Source organism: Dioscorea cayenensis, unplaced genomic scaffold (genome assembly GCF_009730915.1).
Source record: "Dioscorea cayenensis subsp. rotundata cultivar TDr96_F1 unplaced genomic scaffold, TDr96_F1_v2_PseudoChromosome.rev07_lg8_w22 25.fasta BLBR01001264.1, whole genome shotgun sequence".
NCBI lineage: Eukaryota > Viridiplantae > Streptophyta > Magnoliopsida > Dioscoreales > Dioscoreaceae > Dioscorea > Dioscorea cayenensis.
In genome coordinates this window covers 36,111-56,707 of record NW_024087655.1, presented here as the reverse complement: position 1 = coordinate 56,707, position 20,597 = coordinate 36,111, and the positions used below count along the sequence as shown (strand labels likewise).

At 35.4% G+C, this 20,597-nt stretch overlaps 2 protein-coding genes across 6 annotated transcripts; one reads left to right on the top strand and one right to left on the bottom strand.

Annotated features, from left to right (window-relative positions):
* The first annotated feature begins 99 nt into the window (after positions 1-99).
* On the top strand, positions 100-4,663 carry LOC120256015. Of its 3 annotated transcripts, none has more exons than XM_039263791.1 (6): positions 100-445; positions 527-597; positions 1,268-2,121; positions 2,769-2,892; positions 3,514-3,848; positions 4,215-4,663. In XM_039263791.1, exons 1-6 carry the CDS (start codon positions 154-156, stop codon positions 4,336-4,338), a joined length of 1,800 nt encoding a protein of 599 aa, XP_039119725.1. In that variant the 5' UTR covers positions 100-153; the 3' UTR covers positions 4,339-4,663. The 3 variants fall into 3 exon arrangements, with proteins under 3 accessions (XP_039119725.1, XP_039119723.1, XP_039119726.1); XM_039263789.1 differs by having other exon boundaries at positions 4,212-4,663; XM_039263792.1 differs by having other exon boundaries at positions 3,514-3,858; positions 4,212-4,663.
* A 525-nt stretch (positions 4,664-5,188) lies between these two features.
* LOC120256009 (tRNA ligase 1) lies at positions 5,189-19,966 on the bottom strand. Of its 3 annotated transcripts, XM_039263780.1 has the most exons (27): positions 19,752-19,966; positions 19,358-19,669; positions 18,731-18,781; positions 18,372-18,454; positions 18,184-18,283; positions 17,639-17,717; positions 16,341-16,464; positions 15,424-15,530; positions 15,170-15,298; positions 14,399-14,463; positions 14,123-14,287; positions 13,450-13,610; positions 13,313-13,344; positions 12,963-13,141; positions 12,545-12,624; positions 11,686-11,751; positions 11,271-11,560; positions 10,773-10,880; positions 10,562-10,659; positions 10,386-10,446; positions 9,891-9,967; positions 9,684-9,755; positions 9,518-9,594; positions 8,793-8,873; positions 7,771-7,879; positions 5,976-6,134; positions 5,189-5,835 (listed from the first exon to the last, which is right to left on the bottom strand). In XM_039263780.1, exons 1-27 carry the CDS (start codon positions 19,899-19,901, stop codon positions 5,443-5,445), a joined length of 3,408 nt encoding a protein of 1,135 aa, XP_039119714.1. In that variant the 5' UTR covers positions 19,902-19,966; the 3' UTR covers positions 5,189-5,442. The 3 variants fall into 3 exon arrangements, with proteins under 3 accessions (XP_039119714.1, XP_039119715.1, XP_039119716.1); XM_039263781.1 differs by lacking the exons at positions 18,731-18,781; positions 19,358-19,669; positions 19,752-19,966 and adding an exon at positions 18,576-18,693; XM_039263782.1 differs by lacking the exons at positions 17,639-17,717; positions 18,184-18,283; positions 18,372-18,454; ... (1 more) ...; positions 19,358-19,669; positions 19,752-19,966 and adding exons at positions 15,649-15,706; positions 15,864-15,935.
* Positions 19,967-20,597: the final 631 nt, after the last annotated feature.

The following is a 20,597-nucleotide window of genomic DNA, read 5'->3' as shown; positions in this document are numbered from 1 at the left end:
AAGGACCAAAATGAAAACACTTCCAAATTTAGGGACCAAAACAGAACTTTCCCTTCAATGATATATATACACTCATTTATTTATTATATTTCCACTCTCACAGAAATCAACTTCTCTTCGCTCGCGGAGGTCGATCTCCGGCGATCGGCTCCGATGGCGGCCGCGGCGGCGTTGCTCGGAGATGACGGCCGGGGCTACGAGCTAGCACGGAGGTTGGAGAGCAGTGGGACATGGCGGGCGTGGCTGGGGGACTCCGGATACGCCGCCTTCGCGCACGCACTGGCGTCTCCAAGCGCTTGGGAATCCTTCATGTCATCTAGATCTCAAGCTCATCTCCATCTTCAGCTCCGTGCTCGCGCTCTCCTCTTCGACAAGGCCTCCTCTTCTCTCTTCTCCCCTTCTCCCTCCACCGTTTCTTCCTCTCTCTCCAACCTCAACCCCTCCTGTGAGTCCCAATTTTTCTCTCGATTCCATTCGATTTAGGTTTTTTGATTTCTAATTCTCCAATTCTTATCTTTTCTCTCAGTTCTGCTGCTCAATGGGGATGATGTTTATTTCTCGCTGGAAGATGATTCGCCGGTTGGGATTCCGCATCAAGTACTCTCTTTTGTCCTTTCAGAATGCTAATTATTTCTCTCTTTTTTTTTCTCTCTATGTGTTGATTTAGTTTTGCTGATTTCTTGGAAAACCTTGCTTAGTTTTGTGTTTCAATTGATAGTTTTTGCAGACTTTCCGCAATGCCCTATATTTACATCTATGAAGTTCGCTAGATATTTAAGAAGTATTTGAATAAGATAGATGAATCAAGCACTCTCAAGACCTTATAGAGTACTGATTCTTTCTGTTTCTGATTTAGCTTTGGTGATTTATTGTGAAATCCTTCCTGCTCTGTCTTGTTGTTCAATTGATAATTTTTTCATAGACATTCCCCATTGCTAAATATCTACATCTATTGAACCCCTAGAGATTTTGAAAGGATTTAAATATGATTGATGAAAACAGTATTGTGTGCATGTAATACATATTGTTTCCTTTAGTCCGTGGTGATTTACTTTTGTTGACTGCCTGCACATTCCTGCTCCTTTATGTGTTTCAAATTTTCAAATAATGGTTTTTGCATAGACCTCCCCAATGCTGTATACCTTAGAACCATGAAGATAACGGGAGATTTTGGAAGTGTTTTAATATGATTGATATGATTATGGAAGGTGGACTTTTCTTGGTGTGGTGTTTATGCAACATGTGGAGTCACTAATTTGCATTGCAGATGCCATCTAGACTAGCCATTAGTCCCCGCAGAGCAAATGAGCATAGTTATGATCGGGTCGCTAGTACTGGATCCAGATACAATGAGCTTGATAGTGAAAATTCATTCCAAAAACACAGGCAAGATGAAGGATCAGAGATGTGGTATAACCAGTATTTTGAGCGGTATAAAAAGATGAAACAGCAAAAGTTGTTATGTGATGATAAGGAACCATATAGACGAACACCTGAGGGAATGTCTGCTTATTTGAAATTCAGTAAGATTCATAAGAAGAGAAGGCAAGTGTATAAGGAGGGAAGCAACATGGGTGCTGGAGAAATGAGGTGGGAGAATGGGTCTTTTATGCGGCCAAGCATTATATCAGATGTGAGCAACTTGTCAGAGGAGGGAAACGTTTTCTTTCCGGAAATTATGTTTCCAACTAACTGTATACCTGACAGTGCTCTTCCACCAGCAGATGGGCTTGAGGAAAATAAGAAAGTAGAGGTTTATGGGGTTCTTGATAAATTGCCTGATGTTATTAGCCGAAGTACAGCAATGATGGAAAGATTTGGTATAAGGCCAGAGCACCTAAGGATGGGTAGCAAATACAGGGGAAAAGATGATGGGGGAGCAAACAAGAAACCTCTTAGTCAAGAGCAAGCATCCCAAATGAGTCTCAAAGTAGCAGCTCGTCTGTTACATTCTGTAGGTTTTGAAAGTGGAACAGAAATTTCAATGGAAGTCTTATCTGAGATTCTTGGTGACCATATATGTAAATTAGGACGCAAGCTGAAACTTCTGAGTGACAGTTACAGAAAGCAATACTCCTCTGTTGAGCTACTGAAAATGTTTCTCCAATCTGTATGCCATATGTAAGTCAATTCTCCTAAATTGAAAATGACTTTTTTGTTTGCACATATATAGTTTTATGTGCGTTGAACTTTTCTTTTATGTGGCCATTTCTCTATTGGTGTGACAAATGCATCTATTCATCAGTATGTTTTCTTTTATTATGCATTGATATGCTTGCGCAATTCATTTGCATTTCATAAAGACATGGCAGTCTTTGTGTATTTTCTTCTTTGTATTTTAAATTTTTATTTAGACAAGTTTGTTTATGTACTAATAGGAAATTCTGTCTCAATTTTATGGTATTGAACCTGATACTGATTATTGAGAATTGGACAATTTTAAACAAATATAGTTTATAACAAATTTCTCAGAATATAAGCATGTTTTCTATTTGCTCAAGTATACTATTTTTACTTCACAAACAGAAGAAAACATGCTATTCGAAACCTGATTTATGGATCAAAAGTTGATCTTGGAAACTTATACAGACAATTAGTTTAGAATAGTAATGCCCGAGTTATCTGAAACTGTCCTATGTTTTACATCTCTTTTGATATAACATGAATTCCCACTTGGACTCCATTCTTTAAATCGATAGTCTTGTTTTTGTAACTTAGCAAAGGTAAAGATCTGAGTTGCATAAACATTTCTTTTTTTCCCCCAACAGTAATTTGGCGACATTAGTGGAAATTACAAAGGACGGAAACAAGGGCTTTACTCATCAGACCCAGCAGCAAGTTCGTACCCTACAATCACAGCATCAAAATCCTCTCTTGCAGAGTCAACAGCAAGTAAGGATTGAACTTCATTTCACTTGACTTTAGTAAATAATGGTATTTTCTTATCCTCTTAATGATGTTGGTGATACATCAATAATTTTCACCGTGTATTTATTCTACAATTCCTCAATGATCTTTGGACCGCTTGTGGGACTTGAATTATGATGATGCATATTGGTACTGAAAATTGACAAATCTGATGTGCTTTAAATTGTTATTGATTTCATCCGGGACAAATGGGAAATCAGATTAAGATTTATATGGAAGGTTTTTGAAATCTTAGTAGAGTGGTCTGTTATGATACTTTTATTAAGAGAGTTAGGATTATTATTGATAGATTATGTGGATAGTCATAGCAAAACCTTATCTATATGGTACGCATCTGTCAGGCAAATATGTGAATATTCTCTTTATAATCAATCAACTATATCCATCATGTATATGATATCAGAGGAAACATAAGCACTATAAATTCGTATCTTCTAGTTCTGCTTCCATCTGCATATTACCTGCCTGTTAGCTATAACTGCATAGGTTGATTGTCGCCCTGAAGATGTCCATTACGGTGCCTTCTTTTTGCATTATATTGCAAGTTACGAGTGTTTTCTAATTTGTTTCTCATGAAACCGACAGTTTCATAGACCGACAATGAATCCAATGATGCTTCACCCACAAAACCTGACCTTCCAGCAGCAGCGGCAACTGCAGCAATTAGAGAAAATGAAGCGGCTGGCAGCCAGCAACGCACATCGTCCCATTATGACAACTTTGGACAAAGATCAAACTATGGCAGACGTCAAACTTGAGAACATGATGGATTCTCCGATGGATAGCACCTCATTTAGCAACCTCAACAAACAGCAAATGCAGTTCAGACAACAACAGATGATGATGTCTAATCACCATGCTCAGGCAGGGCAACAGTTTAAACAACTAAATCCTGTTCAACTTTCTCAGCTTCAAGCCCAGTATGTTATTGTACACTACTACAAACCCGAAATCCTAATTTCATTTTGACGTATTTGTAAGGTTTAATTACCAGATTGGCCCCTCTATTATAGTGAAAGTCCCTTTCAGTCCCCCTATTATTTTTTGTCCTTCTGGGATCCTTCTATTTTACCATTTAGTGAAATGAAAGTCCCTCTTAGGGACCTTCTAGGGACAAATGATATAAGAGGGAAGGACTTGTATTCCACTAAATGGTAAAATAGAGGGATCCCAGAAGGACAAAAAATAATAGGGGGACTGAAAGGGCACTTTCACTATAATTGAGGGACCAATCTGATAATTAAACCTATCTAATTCTGTTTTATTTTTTCAATGCGTCGAAGCAGGAACACTTACAATAGTATGACTGCGACTAATATGAAGATGGAGGCCATTACTGAGCTGTTAGGAGTGGATTCTACAATAAAACATGAGCCTGATCAGAATAAACTGATGTCTCCTCAGAAGTAGTGTATGTATGTACAGTGAGTCTGCATCAGCAACAGTTTGAAATATCAAGGAAAAAAAAAAGATTACTTTACTGGAAGTGTGATTTGGTTATGTATTATTTGTTATTATTGTTATTATTATTATCTGCATATGTATACTTCCTGTTTGCTGTCTTAATCAAGTGAACACATGCGGCTGCAGAAGATGGATTATGATTCTAGTTGAATGACAAATGAGAGACAGCAGTACCATCTTCAAGCAATTTTGTAATAATGTTTAGTTAGTGACAAAACTAGTGTTTGTTAACCTCCATTTGTGGTTCGATATGAACAGGCTTGCCCTTCAATGGCTGTCTCCTTTTTTTTCCTCCAAAAATCAAGCCGAACCAAGAGGAATTATAATAAATATATTTGCTGAAAATTAACTTGGAAAGAATTAAACCATGAAACAATTGATTGTAAAATTGATTGTTACACGTTTGGTTTGGATCACCGTGATCACAAATGTTTGCACTTTTAACACTGTGGTTATAAAAAAAATTTTTACACAAGAAACATTTAATTTTTCTTTGATTATACGTGAAGTCATAATAATGGTATGTTTCAAAGTTGTTTCATATGAATTTAAAGCAATCTCAAAACAGCCACACGTGCAATTAAAAAAAAATAATAACTTGTGTTACAAAAAAAATTTTTATAACCACAACATTATAAAATATAAATATTGAAATCAACCCCGTTTGGTTTTCTCTTTTTTTTTTTTGAACTTCGAATTTTGAAAATAAATTACTAACTAATATTAAAAAAATTTGTTAACATTTACCTGTATCAAAATTATATATATATAAGAATTCCCTCCGACCAACAAAACCTTCAAAACCCAACCTATCCATACACATAATCGGAACACCAGGCTCGTGTTTTTCCTCAGTACAAAAGTGGAAATGGCATGACTACAAAAAAGCCACAATCCATTATTAAGTCGGTACAAAAACTTCCCTGATATGTATCACTTGTGTATACAAAGACTGACGCAGGAAAGACACTTCTTGCAAGTAATCAATTCAATGCACCTTCCAGATTGCCAAACCGCTGGTAAAAACCATAAATTGAGTACGAGTTCCGTTCAGTAGAAATCCATCACTCCAGCAATAGTAAAAGGTGGTTCAATTTCAACACGCGAAGCCTTCCCTTCGATGAGCAATTGCGGCAATGCATTGGCTTCTTTCGGCGGCACCCCTGCCGCAGTCCAAAGCGTGACATGGGGCCATTCATTTTTTGAACTGATATTTTCACCATTAACAGAGCCAAGTTGGACTTCCAGTGCAGCTGATTTATCAGAAAATAACAGTGCGGTGACATCAACAGGGATGTTCTGTTTCTCGAAGATGCCATAACTTGCAACAGCAGTAACACCATGGCTTCGCTTGTGAGCGAGTGTCACATGGGCTTTTCTGAGGTTGTTCTCGAGATCCTTGTCTCCGAGAAAATCCTTGACTTTAGGCTCCTTTTCAGCGATCTGTTCAGTTCAAGTTAAAATGATTAACAAGTCATAGAAACAATGGTAGTGGAAATTTGTAACATGGTCACATGAAATAGATGGCTCAAGTTATTTTAGAAAACAATGGTGTGAGTAATTATTTTAGAAAAGCACTTTACCTCATTCAAGAGGCAATTGATTTCTTTCACAGGCATGGTTACGGCGGCAAAAACAATGTTCCCAAATTTTCTCTTCTCAGTTTCTGGTGTTTTGTGTTCTCCTTTCACAACATCTTTCAGCTGCTCTATAACTTGCTTGACAGCAATATCAAATGGAATCTGGAAGTTGCAATTGAGTTAGGGAAGAAGGATATACTCAAGTTATCATGGTAACTACTATTGCCTCAGTAACTACTTATTACCTATAAAACACAGGAAAGAACAGAATAACATACCATAGGAAAAGAAATATCTAGGTAGTCATTTCACATAAAATGTGATAAATGCAGCTTTACATATTGAAGGATATCACAGTAAATGATATGAATATGGATAGTTTCAAATAAACCCTCTTTATCAGTCTTATGCTGCTTCATGTTTGTCCGGTTCACCAAACTAAGTATATACAACAGGCTTCAAAAAGAATTCCACCACAAAAATCGTTGGTTTTCCCACCCAACAATCTTTTTCAGTAACATTCATTCAAAAGCATACAATCCTGGGTGCCACTTTTTGTACTATTGAACACCCTCATTCACTGAGCTCAACATGCATTCCTTTAAAATTAGACCTCTTCTATAAGAGTCAAAGTTTCTCCAATTTTTTTCTATTAAGAACAAAAATTTAATGTTTTTTACCTGCTCTTGTTAATTAAATTCACTTAGTATATCATAGCTCAAAGTCCAGATTTACCCCTATTTTCGGCCAAAACCCCAAAAAATAACCATTCTTTTGAAAAAATGCCCGTCTTATGAGTAAAAACACAAAAGCCCATTTTATAAAATAAATTATTTCATATGATATTTAGGCTATTACATATGATAGTTGATCTTTCAAGAAACTGTTCAAATATCATGTGTAAGAGTTCCACTATTGTATTTTAACAATTCAACTATCAATTCAATTTGTAACAAGAAGTGGGATTTCCCCGCTATTGACTGATAAAACTCTGGGAATTTTTTTTATATTTTTTATTTTTTTTATAGATTTTGGACAAGAATTCCATACTAAACATCTCATCACAACAACTTGCTCTATCATCAACCTTATGTCACTGGTGGTTGGCTGAACACCGGCACCACGCCACACTGAGGCAATATTTATCCCAAAAGATGCTAAGTCAGGCTTTAAAACCTTATTGAGAGGCTAAGAGAGATGAGAAAGGAAGTCAGGGATGAGAGAAAACTAATTTGAAGGTATATCCGCTGACGTACCCCTACAAACGAGGACCAAGCCCATATTAATAGAATGTTCCATATTACCCTAGATACACAACATTCCATAGCTTCTATACTAATTGATAATATTCAAGTTCCACTGGGGATCCTAAAGTTGCCCCAAGCGTTTTGAAGTCTTCTCAAGCGCGTCAGAATGTTCTAGAAATCTTTTAGTGTACTCTGGTATATAGTAAGAGCATACAATCTTTGATGTCACTTTTTGTACTAACTCAGAATGCATACATTGGCCAATCCTGGGGTTTAATCCACTGAAATGCTATTTACTAGACCAATTGTTTTATAAATAAATCAAGTGTTTTGCAAGATATTTATTGCAGAGTTCTAAATTAAAGCTATAGTACAAATCTTCACAAAGTTCAGAAATTTCATTACTACACTATATGAATGCAGACACGCTAAATATAACCAAAAAGAAATCACAGTTGTTTGGTCTTAAAGATATACTCACGGTTCCATTAAGTCAGATTATACTCACATTTATAAAACAAACTGGATCCAGAAACAGAATTAAGTTTTACCTGAATGGAATTGAGATAATCAGCATTGCCAAATAGAACCTCTCGCAGGCGCTTCTCCCACTGTGCCCATTCTTTTGCATATGAACCTTTAGAAGGTTCTGTTTTGTACCTATTTTTCCCCCAAAAATAAATCAAAGCATCAAATAACAGAAAATTGGGCAAATATATGCATGATGAAAAGAACAATGTCAAGTTACCCAATAAGTCAAGCAATAGAAATTAAAAAAAAAAAAAAAGTAAATGGAATCACAACCGTATAACGTGTTTGCAACATCATTAATTTTGCTGGATCAAAAATTGGCTATACATAATGAAAAGGAAGCATCATTTACATTTTGATAATAATCATAGCAAACCCACCCCTGATAACTGGTTGGTCAGATTTGTGACAATTTGCAGCCAAATTTCGTGCAAAAAGAGCATGCACCCCCACTCCCACATAAACACAAGGGAACACAAGGGAACTGTAATTGTATTCTAGCAATCAAATTGCAATCTTCAACTAAACTTCTTTGTTCGTCAAGTAACAATTGTGTTCACTTTGTATATTTAATGTGCAATCAGAAATAAAATCATGCCTTCATTATTGTCCCATGAAATGACTAACTTACCACACAAAGTCCCTTTAATATGCACGAACAAGAGACACATTTAATGTATTGATAGCATCTCGATTTTTTTTTTATGCAATTTAATCATGCATAGCTCTTCCATTAATGGGATTAAAAATGAATTTAAAAAAAAAATATTTTCAAAAACCAAGTCTTCCAAAACAAAGATGGTAAATGTTAAGGATCTGGCTAATGGCAATAGCATCTGGTTAGGTACAGGCTGTGAGAATTCCCAAGGACATTTTTTTATTTCCTGCTTTACCCATATTTCTTTTAAACTAAAAACCTATGACAAATACTAAACATGCACAATATGTCCTGGATAACATGGACATAATTTGGCAGAGATTTAATACGCATCTGAGGCATTCTCTCAATGAAAGTTCAAGAAGAACTTATTCCAGTGAGTACCTTCCATATCTGTTGGTATGAAGCCTGAAAAGACTTATGCCTTCCTCTAAAATGGCCTTCATTGGCTCAGGAAGAGAATTCCTGAAACACAACCAAAGTATATTTTGAACACGAAACGAACATTAGAAAACAAATCAAGGTATTGTTAATCAATGCTGAGGCAGACAAATAACCTAATAGTTCTTCATTCTTTAGTCAATTTACCTATTTTGCGCTACATACAAACTTAGATCATACTTATTGACAATCATCATGAATTTTGCATCTAAATTCTGAAGCATGATTTGATGTTCTTTTTCAAGAATAACCATATTTTTAGGTAAATAAATTTACTCATATATCAACCCAATTTGTCTTAGGTGATTTTCTTCAAAATTGACAAAATATACTCAGATCTATCACAACTATTAGATTACTTTATTTCAATGTTTTTCCTCAAGAGCATGGCCAGAACCAGCTAAGAGATCAAATCAATATTACTATCACAAAAGGGTAAATTACCTTCGACACTAAACTTTTGGAATTTATTTGGCAGTTGCCCTTATATTTTTATTACAGTCAACAGGACATTGATCTTAAAAAAACATTGATAATAATGTTGATACATTCTAAATAAGGGCTAAAATAGGTATGGGCTAGAAAAAGGTAGTACTAGAGAAGAGGTGCAGGTTTACATAATTTAGAAGTGAAAGTGTAAGTGCAAGCCACAAAAGAAAGTAATTGACCTGTCTGGTTTCAGTAAGGGCATCTTGACCAGTGCACCAAAACGCTCAAATAGTTCAGTCTCAAATTCTTTTCGGTTCTGCAATGCATGACAAGAACACAAACGATTGAGATTAATACACAACTTATATCCCCGCACAACATATTAGTAACAAAATAGTAACATGCCTTGCCCTCATAAAGGTGATAAAACATTAACAGCACATATCCAGCATTTGGTGATGCCTTATCCAAATTTCCCTGTTAGCATCATAAAATGGAACATTGAAATGACACTATGCCACAAATGTAAGCAAAAAAGCAAACTCAAGCTCAATCTCATTCCAATATTCAACTTGATCGATGTATCCAAGTGAAATCATAAAAGCTCTATACCGGATGATTGGCCCGCTGAAGAACACGAAAGATAAAAACAGCCAGAGCATCCAAAGAAAATGGATTCGAATCAGTTCCTGCACATACACATAGATCACGTTTAAATTGTTATTCTATGTATATACAAAATCTGATAATGAGGTGCACAAGTTATGTCCCATATCAATTGAAAACCTTTCCTATAGAAATCGAGAAAGCTTTGAAAGGACCATCATGGGATTAATGTGAGAATAGAGAGAGAAGCAAAATAAAACAAAGGACAGGCAGCACAATAGGGCATGCCCAAGAATGTAGAGGATTCTATGACATGGGCCAACAACGCCAAGTGAACAATATTCCATGAAGATTTTGTCTGTAGTAGTTACCAGTCATTAGCCTTGCTCTAGATATATTAATGACAAGAACTACCTGTCTAATGGTATCCTAAATAGACTTCAATTCAAGCATCAAAAGAATATATAAAAAATTTAATTTAAAAAAAAATGAAAGAAAAACCTTCTGAATCAGGAACAACAGGAATCGCAGAGGCTTTTGTACTTCTGCACATGTCTTCAATCTGAAATACACCAATAATATTGTCATATATCCATTTGGAAACCAAGATTTAAAAGCTAATTCTAGATTAAAGAAGAATATGCTAATCTAGATAAAGAGGAATATGTTTGCACTACCAGTTTCCAAACTTCCTCATTTGGCGCATTTTTGTCAGCAAGAGTAATGACAGAAGGTTTTTTCTTACGTTCATCAATAACCTTTTGCCAATATCGTCCTGTAATGGTTAAGAACAATGACAATAATTGGTCATAATCACAAGCAACAGCATCTGAATCCAAAGATTGATAAACCCTGTACCAAGCATACACTAGCAGGTACTGAGAATACCTTTTATCAAATCACCCATAAGACTTTGAATTGGGCGGTCATCTCCAAGGACACCTGGAGTATTTAGAATTTCTTTGCACAAAGCAGACTTTGCACAACCAGGGATGCCTGAAGGAAATGGCAACAAATTAATCATAATTCTCCAAGAAATATAGGATAAGAACTGAATACTCCAAAAATGAAATTTGGGCAAATTAGAAAACAACATAAGAAAATGAGCTCTGTGTGTGTGTGTGTGTGCACGGGTGCATGTATGCATGTGTACTTGAGCATTACTTCAGAAATGTGAATGTGATCCAGCCAACCAGATTTAGCATTACCATTACTGGAGAAACCCTTGGAGAATGCATGAAGGCATTGTTGCTGAATACAGGTAGGTAGGAGGGATGCTCATGGTTTTCCAAAATAAGTATGATGAGCATCATACAGCCAGTAATTGTATGTCCTTAATGAATTAGCATGAATTATCAGATATGATTAATCCAAAAAGTGTCACACCTGGAAAAAAAACAATGAGTCCCTCATCTTTTGGAACAGTGTCAATAGTTGATGGTGATGGTTGTAAGGGTGTAACCTCTTCATCAAGATGGAGATCACCCTCTTCATCCCTGCCTCCATCAATTATAGCCAAGAAATTTTCAGTGCTCACCAAGCTACCAGCAGATCCTATCAATGCTTGATTTTGTGGACTGCGTTTAGCATACTGCTCAAGGAAAGGCTCCGCTTCACTAAGGTATGTGGATGATGACAAGGGTCTGTTTCCACATTTTCTTCGGATATAAACAGCCCTGCGTACACGGGGAACTCTCCAATTAGTGCAACAGCAAGCAAGGAGCATAATAGGAAGCAAGCAGAAAATAATGAAGAAAGCAATAAGAACTTCATTTGGCTAGAAGGATGCTCAAACTCTAACCACTCATCCAGCATTTTGCTCAGCTCCTTCTGCTTGATAGTTGATGTACCCCAATTCTTCATTTGCCTAAGAAATTAAAATAACCACCCATTACGTAGCCATCAAGAACAAAATTATTAAATTTGAATTAGAGATTTTAAAACTTACATTTAAAAATCAATAAACATGAAAAAAGAACAACCATTGGCTTCACAATACCATGATGTGTCCCCAAAAAAAAATGAACCCTCTGAGAAATTACTCATAGGAACTCTTGTAATGGTTAAATTCAATAAAATGGTTTTGTATGAAGTCATGAAAACTTAAAATTCCAATTCCATGATTAGGTTTCTTTAAAAAAAATCATAAATTTTTCATTATGAAATTGAATAAAATTGCTCCGCATTGAAAATTTTCAACATTTTATTTTCAAATTTTATTGTTGGGTCTTGTCCTTTCACTATGCAATAGCAACAATTTCCATTTGAGAATATACTTCGAAACAATTCTATTTGCTCAAGTTTAAACATATACGAAATTTTTAAACTAGAAACACATGAAGTAATACTTTCACTTTGCAATAACAAAAAACTTTCATATGAGTATATTCTTCGAAACAATTCTATTTCCTCAAGTTTCCACATAGTGAAACCAATACAAAATATTCAAACTAGAAATATATCAAAACAGACTAATATATGGTGCACATGTTGTGCTTTAAGACTTAAAGAAAAATCCTAAGGCCTGACAATAAACAAATTTTCTTTGGATTTTCTCAATGAAAATTATCTAAGCTATTGCAGAATTTGATGAATTCTCACTGTATTACCATATAAGTTTAATGCCACCTAGAATAGCTAAGGTAGGTAAGGGTAAGTACCTCAAGTAGTAAGTTTTATAAGCTGATGGGCCATCCTTAAAAAGTATAGACAAACCATTGCGAATCAAAAATGTCCGCAACTGTGAACATAATGAAGGAAGTTAGAAAACATGTTAAATGCAAGTAAACAAACTGCTCTAGGAGAAGATGAATCATGATATTAGGTGCTTACCACAATCTCATCTGAAAATGAAGCGCAGGAAGATCACATACAACTTTTTGACATATTTTATAATAAGCAATAGTTTCTAACAAACAATTAGTATGTTTCAAAGATCAATGGAGATACCAGCTACTCTGAACGATGCCATCTAGCTTGATGTGAATCATGAAAAGCTGGTACAGCATTATGTGAAGGAAAGGTACATATAAACATGCACACATCCACAAATACATAATTGACTTAGGAAGAGCATACCTTGTATGTTAAAAACTTCAGCTTGACCATCAGATTTGCATCCTCATCAGCTAGACCATCAGAAACTGATGAACTAACATCAGAACCATTGATGTTCTTTAGCAGCATGTTACCATCCTTTACGAGTTCAGCAGCTTTCTCTTTGTTTAATTTGAACATATCAATATCGACAAAGAATCCTAACATCAAAAGAAAATTATCAATTAAGAGTTCTAATGAAGAAGCCCACACAAACGCCTCAATAGGAACTTAAAAAATAAAAAATAAGAAATTTAGCACTTAAGTAATATAGAGTTCTCATTAAATCAATCAGGAGAGTCAAGATAACTGAAGGAGACTTTGTTCATTACCCCTGTACAATGGCCATAATCCTCTGTTCCGCCTGTTAGAGGATATTTAGGTTTCAGAAACTCCCAACGAAAGAAAAGGCAACTCACATTTAACGTAAAAACAAAAATAATATCACATGTAGGTGTGCAAGACAAACCTCATCTCTTGCTGATAGCGTCGAAAAACAGAATCATTATGAACATGGATAACCATCTTAAAATGAAGATCATCACTTGACAAAGAATCAATTTTGTTGAAGTTGCAGTAACACTTAAAGGCAACTCCAAAATGCCTTTGTCTCATCAAACGAATCATTTCCTGTTTAGTGACCGAATGCCCATATAAAAATCAAGTATAAAATTATGACACAAAATAAGCCAAACCTATAAGTTTCCCTCAAGCTGGTAAAAAATAAATTGCCTATTATTAGGGAGGGTATCACATCAACATTATTTAGTATAAATAAATCGATATGTTTCAAAAGTGTAACAGCTTAAAATTTTATAAAATGAAACTCCGGAGTGCTGTTGTTTTGATCAAACAACAAAACATTCAGGATCCAAATGACACTATCAGAAAGGTACCACTATCAACTTTGGGTATACAAAACCATAATATACGGTAGTCACTTTTTGTGATATCCTAGATCAAAAATATCACAACACAACATTTTCACTAAAACATAAGACCATAGAAATGGATGTCTTGACATACAACATGGGAAGAAGACAGTAAAACTGGCAGAATCATCTAATGTCAGACCATCTCTACAGAAATCATGTTGGAAACACTTACGAATAAAACACAATAAGACTACAAGAATAACCTACTTGCAGTTTGGTGGTAGAGAAATCCGCAGGATGAGCTTGTAAAAACTTAGAAAGAACCGACCGGTCAGCATTTCTGAAATGGATCCCAACTGCCCCATTTCCAAACCAGTCGCAGAAGCTTGGACACAGCGAAGTCCCAGCATGCTGAAGAAGCGCTTGGATTTGCTATAGAAATAATAACAGAATCACAATAATTCTAACTAAAAGTAGATAAAACTCATTTAAGGTCAATAACAAAAGAAAATATAAAACTGAACCGAGAATGATTATAAACACCTGTTTCTCATCTGACCTATTAACAGCACATATTTCACGCAGACTAGGTCCCAGATCATGAACAACTGTGATACAGGTCAAGACATGTGAGAGTCATGGATCACTCAATGTAAGAAAAATCACATTATATTAATGGCAGAGAACATAAAAAGGAAACATAGAGAATATTGACCACTGCCTTTCTAATATGATTTAAACCAAATTTATTTTGATTTCTTAAAAAGTCTTCATTCTCGTTTGAAGTGCAATGAATTGTCCTGAGTGAAAAGAACAGACAAGTGGGAAGATCAGCAGCTTCACAATTCTTGTTGTAGTAGGTAAGGCACCTCCAGAAACAGTATAATTACCATCAAAGAGTTCATATCCTAATAGAACATTTGGCAGTAAACCACATACCAAAGATCCTAGATACAATTCAGACTTGGATATCAACTATGAAATGGGGCAGTTAAAATTAATGAGCTGGGCAACAAGTGGCTTATAGGATCTAATGGTCAACCAAATAAACGGAGAAAAAAAAATCAGCTCTTTTCCTCAATTCAGAAAACATATTTTACTTTTTGAGTGGTTATTTAACCAGATGAGGGCATGCTTGATCCAGCTATTTTGTGCCCTTCTCATCTCAGTATTTAGACCAAGTTCAGTTTTTTCTTGCTCTAGAAACTTATCTTCAGCTGTTGGAGGCATCAAGAATGCAAAATTACTTTTCATTAAAAAAAAAAGAATGATCTTTACAAACTAGGGACTGACAAAGAGAGTTTAAAGGCTTACTTCCATCCATCAGAGGAGGAGGAAACTCTCTCAGAACTTCCTCCATATGGTTGGAGCTATCACGGCTAACAATACGAGCGACTAGACCCTCTAATATTTCACCTTGCACCTTTATGTGGTCTTTTGATCCTGCAACCAACTGGAAGGTCAATACTCCATAGGATATTAACGAGGCAAAAATCATAAATTAATCAGTGGTGAGCTATATTGTAAGGATATTATGCAGAAGTGGCAACTGAGAACAAGGGTATAACCTGGAACAGATATATCAGCAACTTCATCAAGAGCTTTACAAACAGGTGTTGCAGTCCCTTCTTCACATAATGCATCATAAGCAGCAAAAAAAGAAGTGGCTGATTTCCTTAACAAAAAACAGATCAAATAAGAAAAAGGACAAACAAACACATCTATAGAAAAATCATGTGTTCAACCCTAATCTCCAGTGACAATAAAATGGTCAAGAGTTCAAAACAGGATACCTTAACAAGTTAGGAAGAAAGGGGAGGGGGTGTGGCAAATGTTCTGTGAGCCTTAAGTCTGAATAAAGATATAATATGTCGACAATTTAATGACAGCCATAATCCACCTTTGTTACTGAATGACTGACTGACAGCAAAATTGATGTCAATTTAAGACTCAATAAATGACAAACATATGATAGTTGATCGTCTTCTAAGACAATTGGACTACTCACATGTATGGAGCTTTGAATTCAGAAGAACTTGATGAAGTAGGAATAGCCAAGCTTCAACTAAAATCTTTCTAACTGCATAAAATATGTTCCAACTGTCAATATGATCTATAAAAGTTGAAAATGGAAACTTTAAACCACTGCTACCAGAGTGACAATGTGACTAATTGACAAAAGAAATCACCCAAATTATGCTACTGTCTTATGAAGATCAAAGAGGATGCTGATGTGCTGAAGAATTTGAGGGAAATGAATGGCATGAACAACACAATTGATCCAAGTATTACCACAGTAACAAAAACCAAATTTTAAATGTGAAAAGCCTTATTAGATGTAGATCTATATCACACAAGACATCTTTCACACTGGATGCTAGAAGCTAAGAGGCAACACAATCTTTTGCTGTCAAACATGACTTATTAATTATGCATCAATATCCCCCGATGAACAAAACTAATATGATGGAAAACAGAGGCTCACCGTGTAGAAAACAGCCAGACATGATTTGTTGGCAACCGCCATTTTCTACAGAATGCAATCAACTCTGGAGTAGAGAAGAACTTTGGTTTGCCACTACCTACTTCTGTTACAGCAGTCACCACAACTGCCAAAAGTAACAAGAATAAATAAAAAAACAGGTTTATGAAAGGAAATAATAAAACAAATACAGCAGAAAACATGCGTCAGTGAAAGTAGCTAACAATGATGCCCAAAGTGAATAATAATATACAAATAAGAATAGAAAATAAGAATTTATTAACAGAATTCAAAACAAAAGACAAAGCTATATTATGATTTGGGCCAACATTAACAGAGAACGGCAACAGTAAAAACATCAGCAACCCGAATAGCATGCTTGAACAAACAACAAAGGACGAAAAAAGAAAGTTAATAAAATAAGCAAGTATACAATCAACAAGATAATAGCATGTAGCTGACGTTTTACATTTTCTAACAATCAGACTTTAAAATACTTGTGCTCCAAAGCAAAAAAAACATACTCTGGTCATTTGACGATGTTATTGAGCAATACACCTAAGGACTCAGAATGCGCCCAGGAACAGGAATAAAGCCCAATTGAATCAAAAGAAAAGGGTCCCCGATTATGCCATTCTCACAAATAAAACATGCAGTATCTTTTTCCATATAAAGAAAATGCAGTTTCTCAACAAGATGTCTAAGTTTTGGCATGATAATGAAAAACACTGAAACATGAGATCTGAAAATTAAACGAGGATAACAAGTGCTCCAGAAGAGAAATTACGAAAAGTTTGACACGTCAAGAATGTAGCATGATTTATAACAACAATGACCAAAAGCAAACTGATTGCAGGATACTCACAAACAAGCCAAGCTCAATCAGGCTAGCCCCAGCTCAAGCTGGGCTAGAAGTTGCCTGCACTGGAACTGAACTCGAGCTTGAAATTAGCTCAAAAGGTTTTGATCAAGCTTGATTTAGCTCAAAAGCAAAAACTTATTTATAGCTAGGTTTTTGTTCTATACAATAAACGATATGAATTAGAATTCATATTATTATACATCATTAATATCAAACCCAGCTAGGGTTGAAAGCTCAAAATTTCAACCCGAGCTCGAGTTGCTAACAAATAGCTTGATCAATTTTCAGGTCTACAAATTCATTTGGCAAGATACAGGCAATGCCAACAAATTAGTACAGATTGCAGAGAATTCAAGTGCATGAGCACCAATCAATACTAAACACCATAAGAGTTAATCAGGTAAATAATAATAAACAAAATAATTGAAATAGACCATACCATAGTCATCAATAGGCCGCTGACCATGGTCTCCTAGAACAGCAGTGACCAATTCCATTGATATGCACATGTGGTTTTTCTACATAAGCATATGAAAATTGTTTTCAGTTATTTTATTTTGAGTCGAAGTGATACAACACTCGGAATACCAGAAAAACAAATGTTAACAGAATAGGTGTTGTCTGCAGGAAATTTTCAAGTTTCTGCCTCTGTAAGAATTCTACTAACTACAAAGCAAACATGGAAATTTTTCCGTACATAAATAATGATGATAATAACCAATAACTTCTAGAAATTAATGTTCTTTACCAAGAAGCCATCAAGAGCCAATAACTTCTACAAAATTAAAGATACAGGTATATAAAAGCTTTTGATAATCACATATCATTGAAAAATTAGACAAACCATAGCCAAAGTTAATTATAACCATCCATTAGAGGAAAAACTGACAGATTGACAAGTATATTAATAATCAAGAAAATTGAAGAAATCTCAACCTTAAAGAAATTTATGACATTAATACAAAAATGGGCTATCTAACTTACCTCAAGGAATTCGTTGAACTCTGCTTGCTTTCTTATAGCTTCAGTGCCCCAAGCCTCATGAAACATCCTCCCTAGAACAAAAACACCGACAGCAGTGTATCTACAACCAGGAATGAAGTATCCTCAAAATCTTGTGAAATTCAAAATTGCAGTTCTAACTGAAAAGTAGATTTGCCAAATGATCATACACATTTCCAAAGCTGTTCTTAGCGTATGCTCCACCTTCTTGACCTGCATACATGAAAAGTGATCCAGAATGTTTGAGCGAAACCTGCGATTCAAGCAGACCTAGTTAGCTTGTGCATTTTAATCACCTAAAATTGAATCAGTCTTAGTTAACTTGTGCACTCTAATCAACTATATTACAGGCCATTCTTTAACACACTCCTCACCTTCAACTACATTTCAGAAGTGCCTATCAGAACTTGTTGAGTAACTAAATGTAAAATGGCCAACAACAGTGAACATAGAAACATTTTCCCATATCTAAAATGTGGCATCAGTTTTTTTTGTGCTGATAAATATCAAAGTAACAAGAGTTGGACACCTCTAAGGTAGCCAGGCCATGAGAGACCATCTCTATCATCCTTGTCCTGATCTGCATAACATAAGGATGGATACCGAATAAGAAAACTTCTTCCATGAGTAGTAAAACATGCAATACCAAAATAGACAAAACTCTAATGATAAAGAAAATCAATTTCAAATAATAATAATAATAAATAAAAATGACAGGATCTTCAAAGAATGTTGACATTGAACGTAGGAAATAGATATATTACTGATTTGACTTAAGAATAACTATATAATAAGAACTTAAGATTATAACACATGTATTGAATAGAGGCCTCACTGAGACTATCCCAAAAGAATACTTAGTATATATGAGCAATCAGGCGCAACCTATAGAAGTTGCTCTTTATAGGATCATCATACATTATTCCCCAAGGTACAGCTATTAGATAAATTTTTTTCCCCTACAAAATAACCTCTGTGAAGCAACCTCCTCTGGTGACATCTGCCACATACTCTCATAGATTCATTTCAGTGTTAATAAGCATCAGTAACTCACATTAAGCATAAATCAAGCAACAACAAGACATAATAAAAGAAAAAATAATTCCAAAAACAAGAATTTGAAGATGAAGAATCAAACATGCATAGAAGATTATACCTCCTGATCAGACTTCTCATTCTCAAACTTAGGATAAAATGTCGCTCGAATCTGCGCCCGTGAAAACGTATTCCCATCCACACTAAAATCCGCACCCAGCGGTCTGTTAAACAGCTTCGAGAGCCGCTCAGCGGTCCCCGCCTCCTTCTCCGTCACAACAGCAGACCCCGCAGTAGCAGCAGCAACAGAACCGCTAGCCGTCGAAACGCCCCGGTCCTGACCAATCAGCTGCAATGGACCATGATCGGAAATAGTGAGCCGCTGGAGACGATCAGCGACTTCAACCGAATCCTGTGATTGCTGTAGCTTCCCCTGCATTCAAAATCCGAGAAACAGATATCAATATCACAATCGGGAAATCGGGAATCGATGGGAAATGGAAGGAAGGACAAACGCGGTTGCGGTAGGGCATTGTGGAGGAGAAAAGGGCGGACGACGAGAGAGGACGATGGAAGAGGAGAAAGGCAGCCGATGAGGAGGGAGAGGAGAAGGGAAGAGCGAGTGGGAAGCAACGGAGAAGCCTCTGCGATGAAGATGAAGACATCCAAGAAGAAGAGTTGAGGGTTTTGTAGCCGCGTGGCAACAACGAAGCTTGCGTTTCGCGATGAACGTTCTAAAAACGAGGACTAGGACCGGAAAAATATATAGAGAGAGAAAATGGGGTAACGTTCTTAATATTTTTTTTTAATGATTTTTTTATTTTTTTAAATGATTTTATTTAGATTTTTTTTTTTTTTTACATTCTTAAGATCTTCAAATCTTGGTAATTATTTTTAATTTTGAGTTTTAAAATTTATGGTGGTTTTTGAGAAATAAAAAGCAAGGGTGGTGTTCTTATTTATATTGTTTTTCATGATTATTTGTGTAATTTTGTTTAGATATTCAAATCCTGATTGGTTGTGAGTATTGATTTTTTATTGATGTTTTTTTTCATTATTTTTTTATTTTTTATATATAATTTATTTATTTTTACATTATTTAGATATTTAAATATTTGACTTACACTGTAATTTAAAATACGGTAACCAAACATCTCTTAGTAATTATTTTGATTTTTAAAGTTTAAAGTTTAAAGTTTAAAGTTTATGATGGATTTTACGGAAATCAAGGGTAGCCTTCTTGTTTATATTGTTTTCCATGATTGTTTGTGCAATTTTGTTTAGATATTCAAATCATGTTTTTTTTTTTATTTGCAAAATCATATTGATTTTTTTAATAAGTTTAGATGGGTTGGAATTAT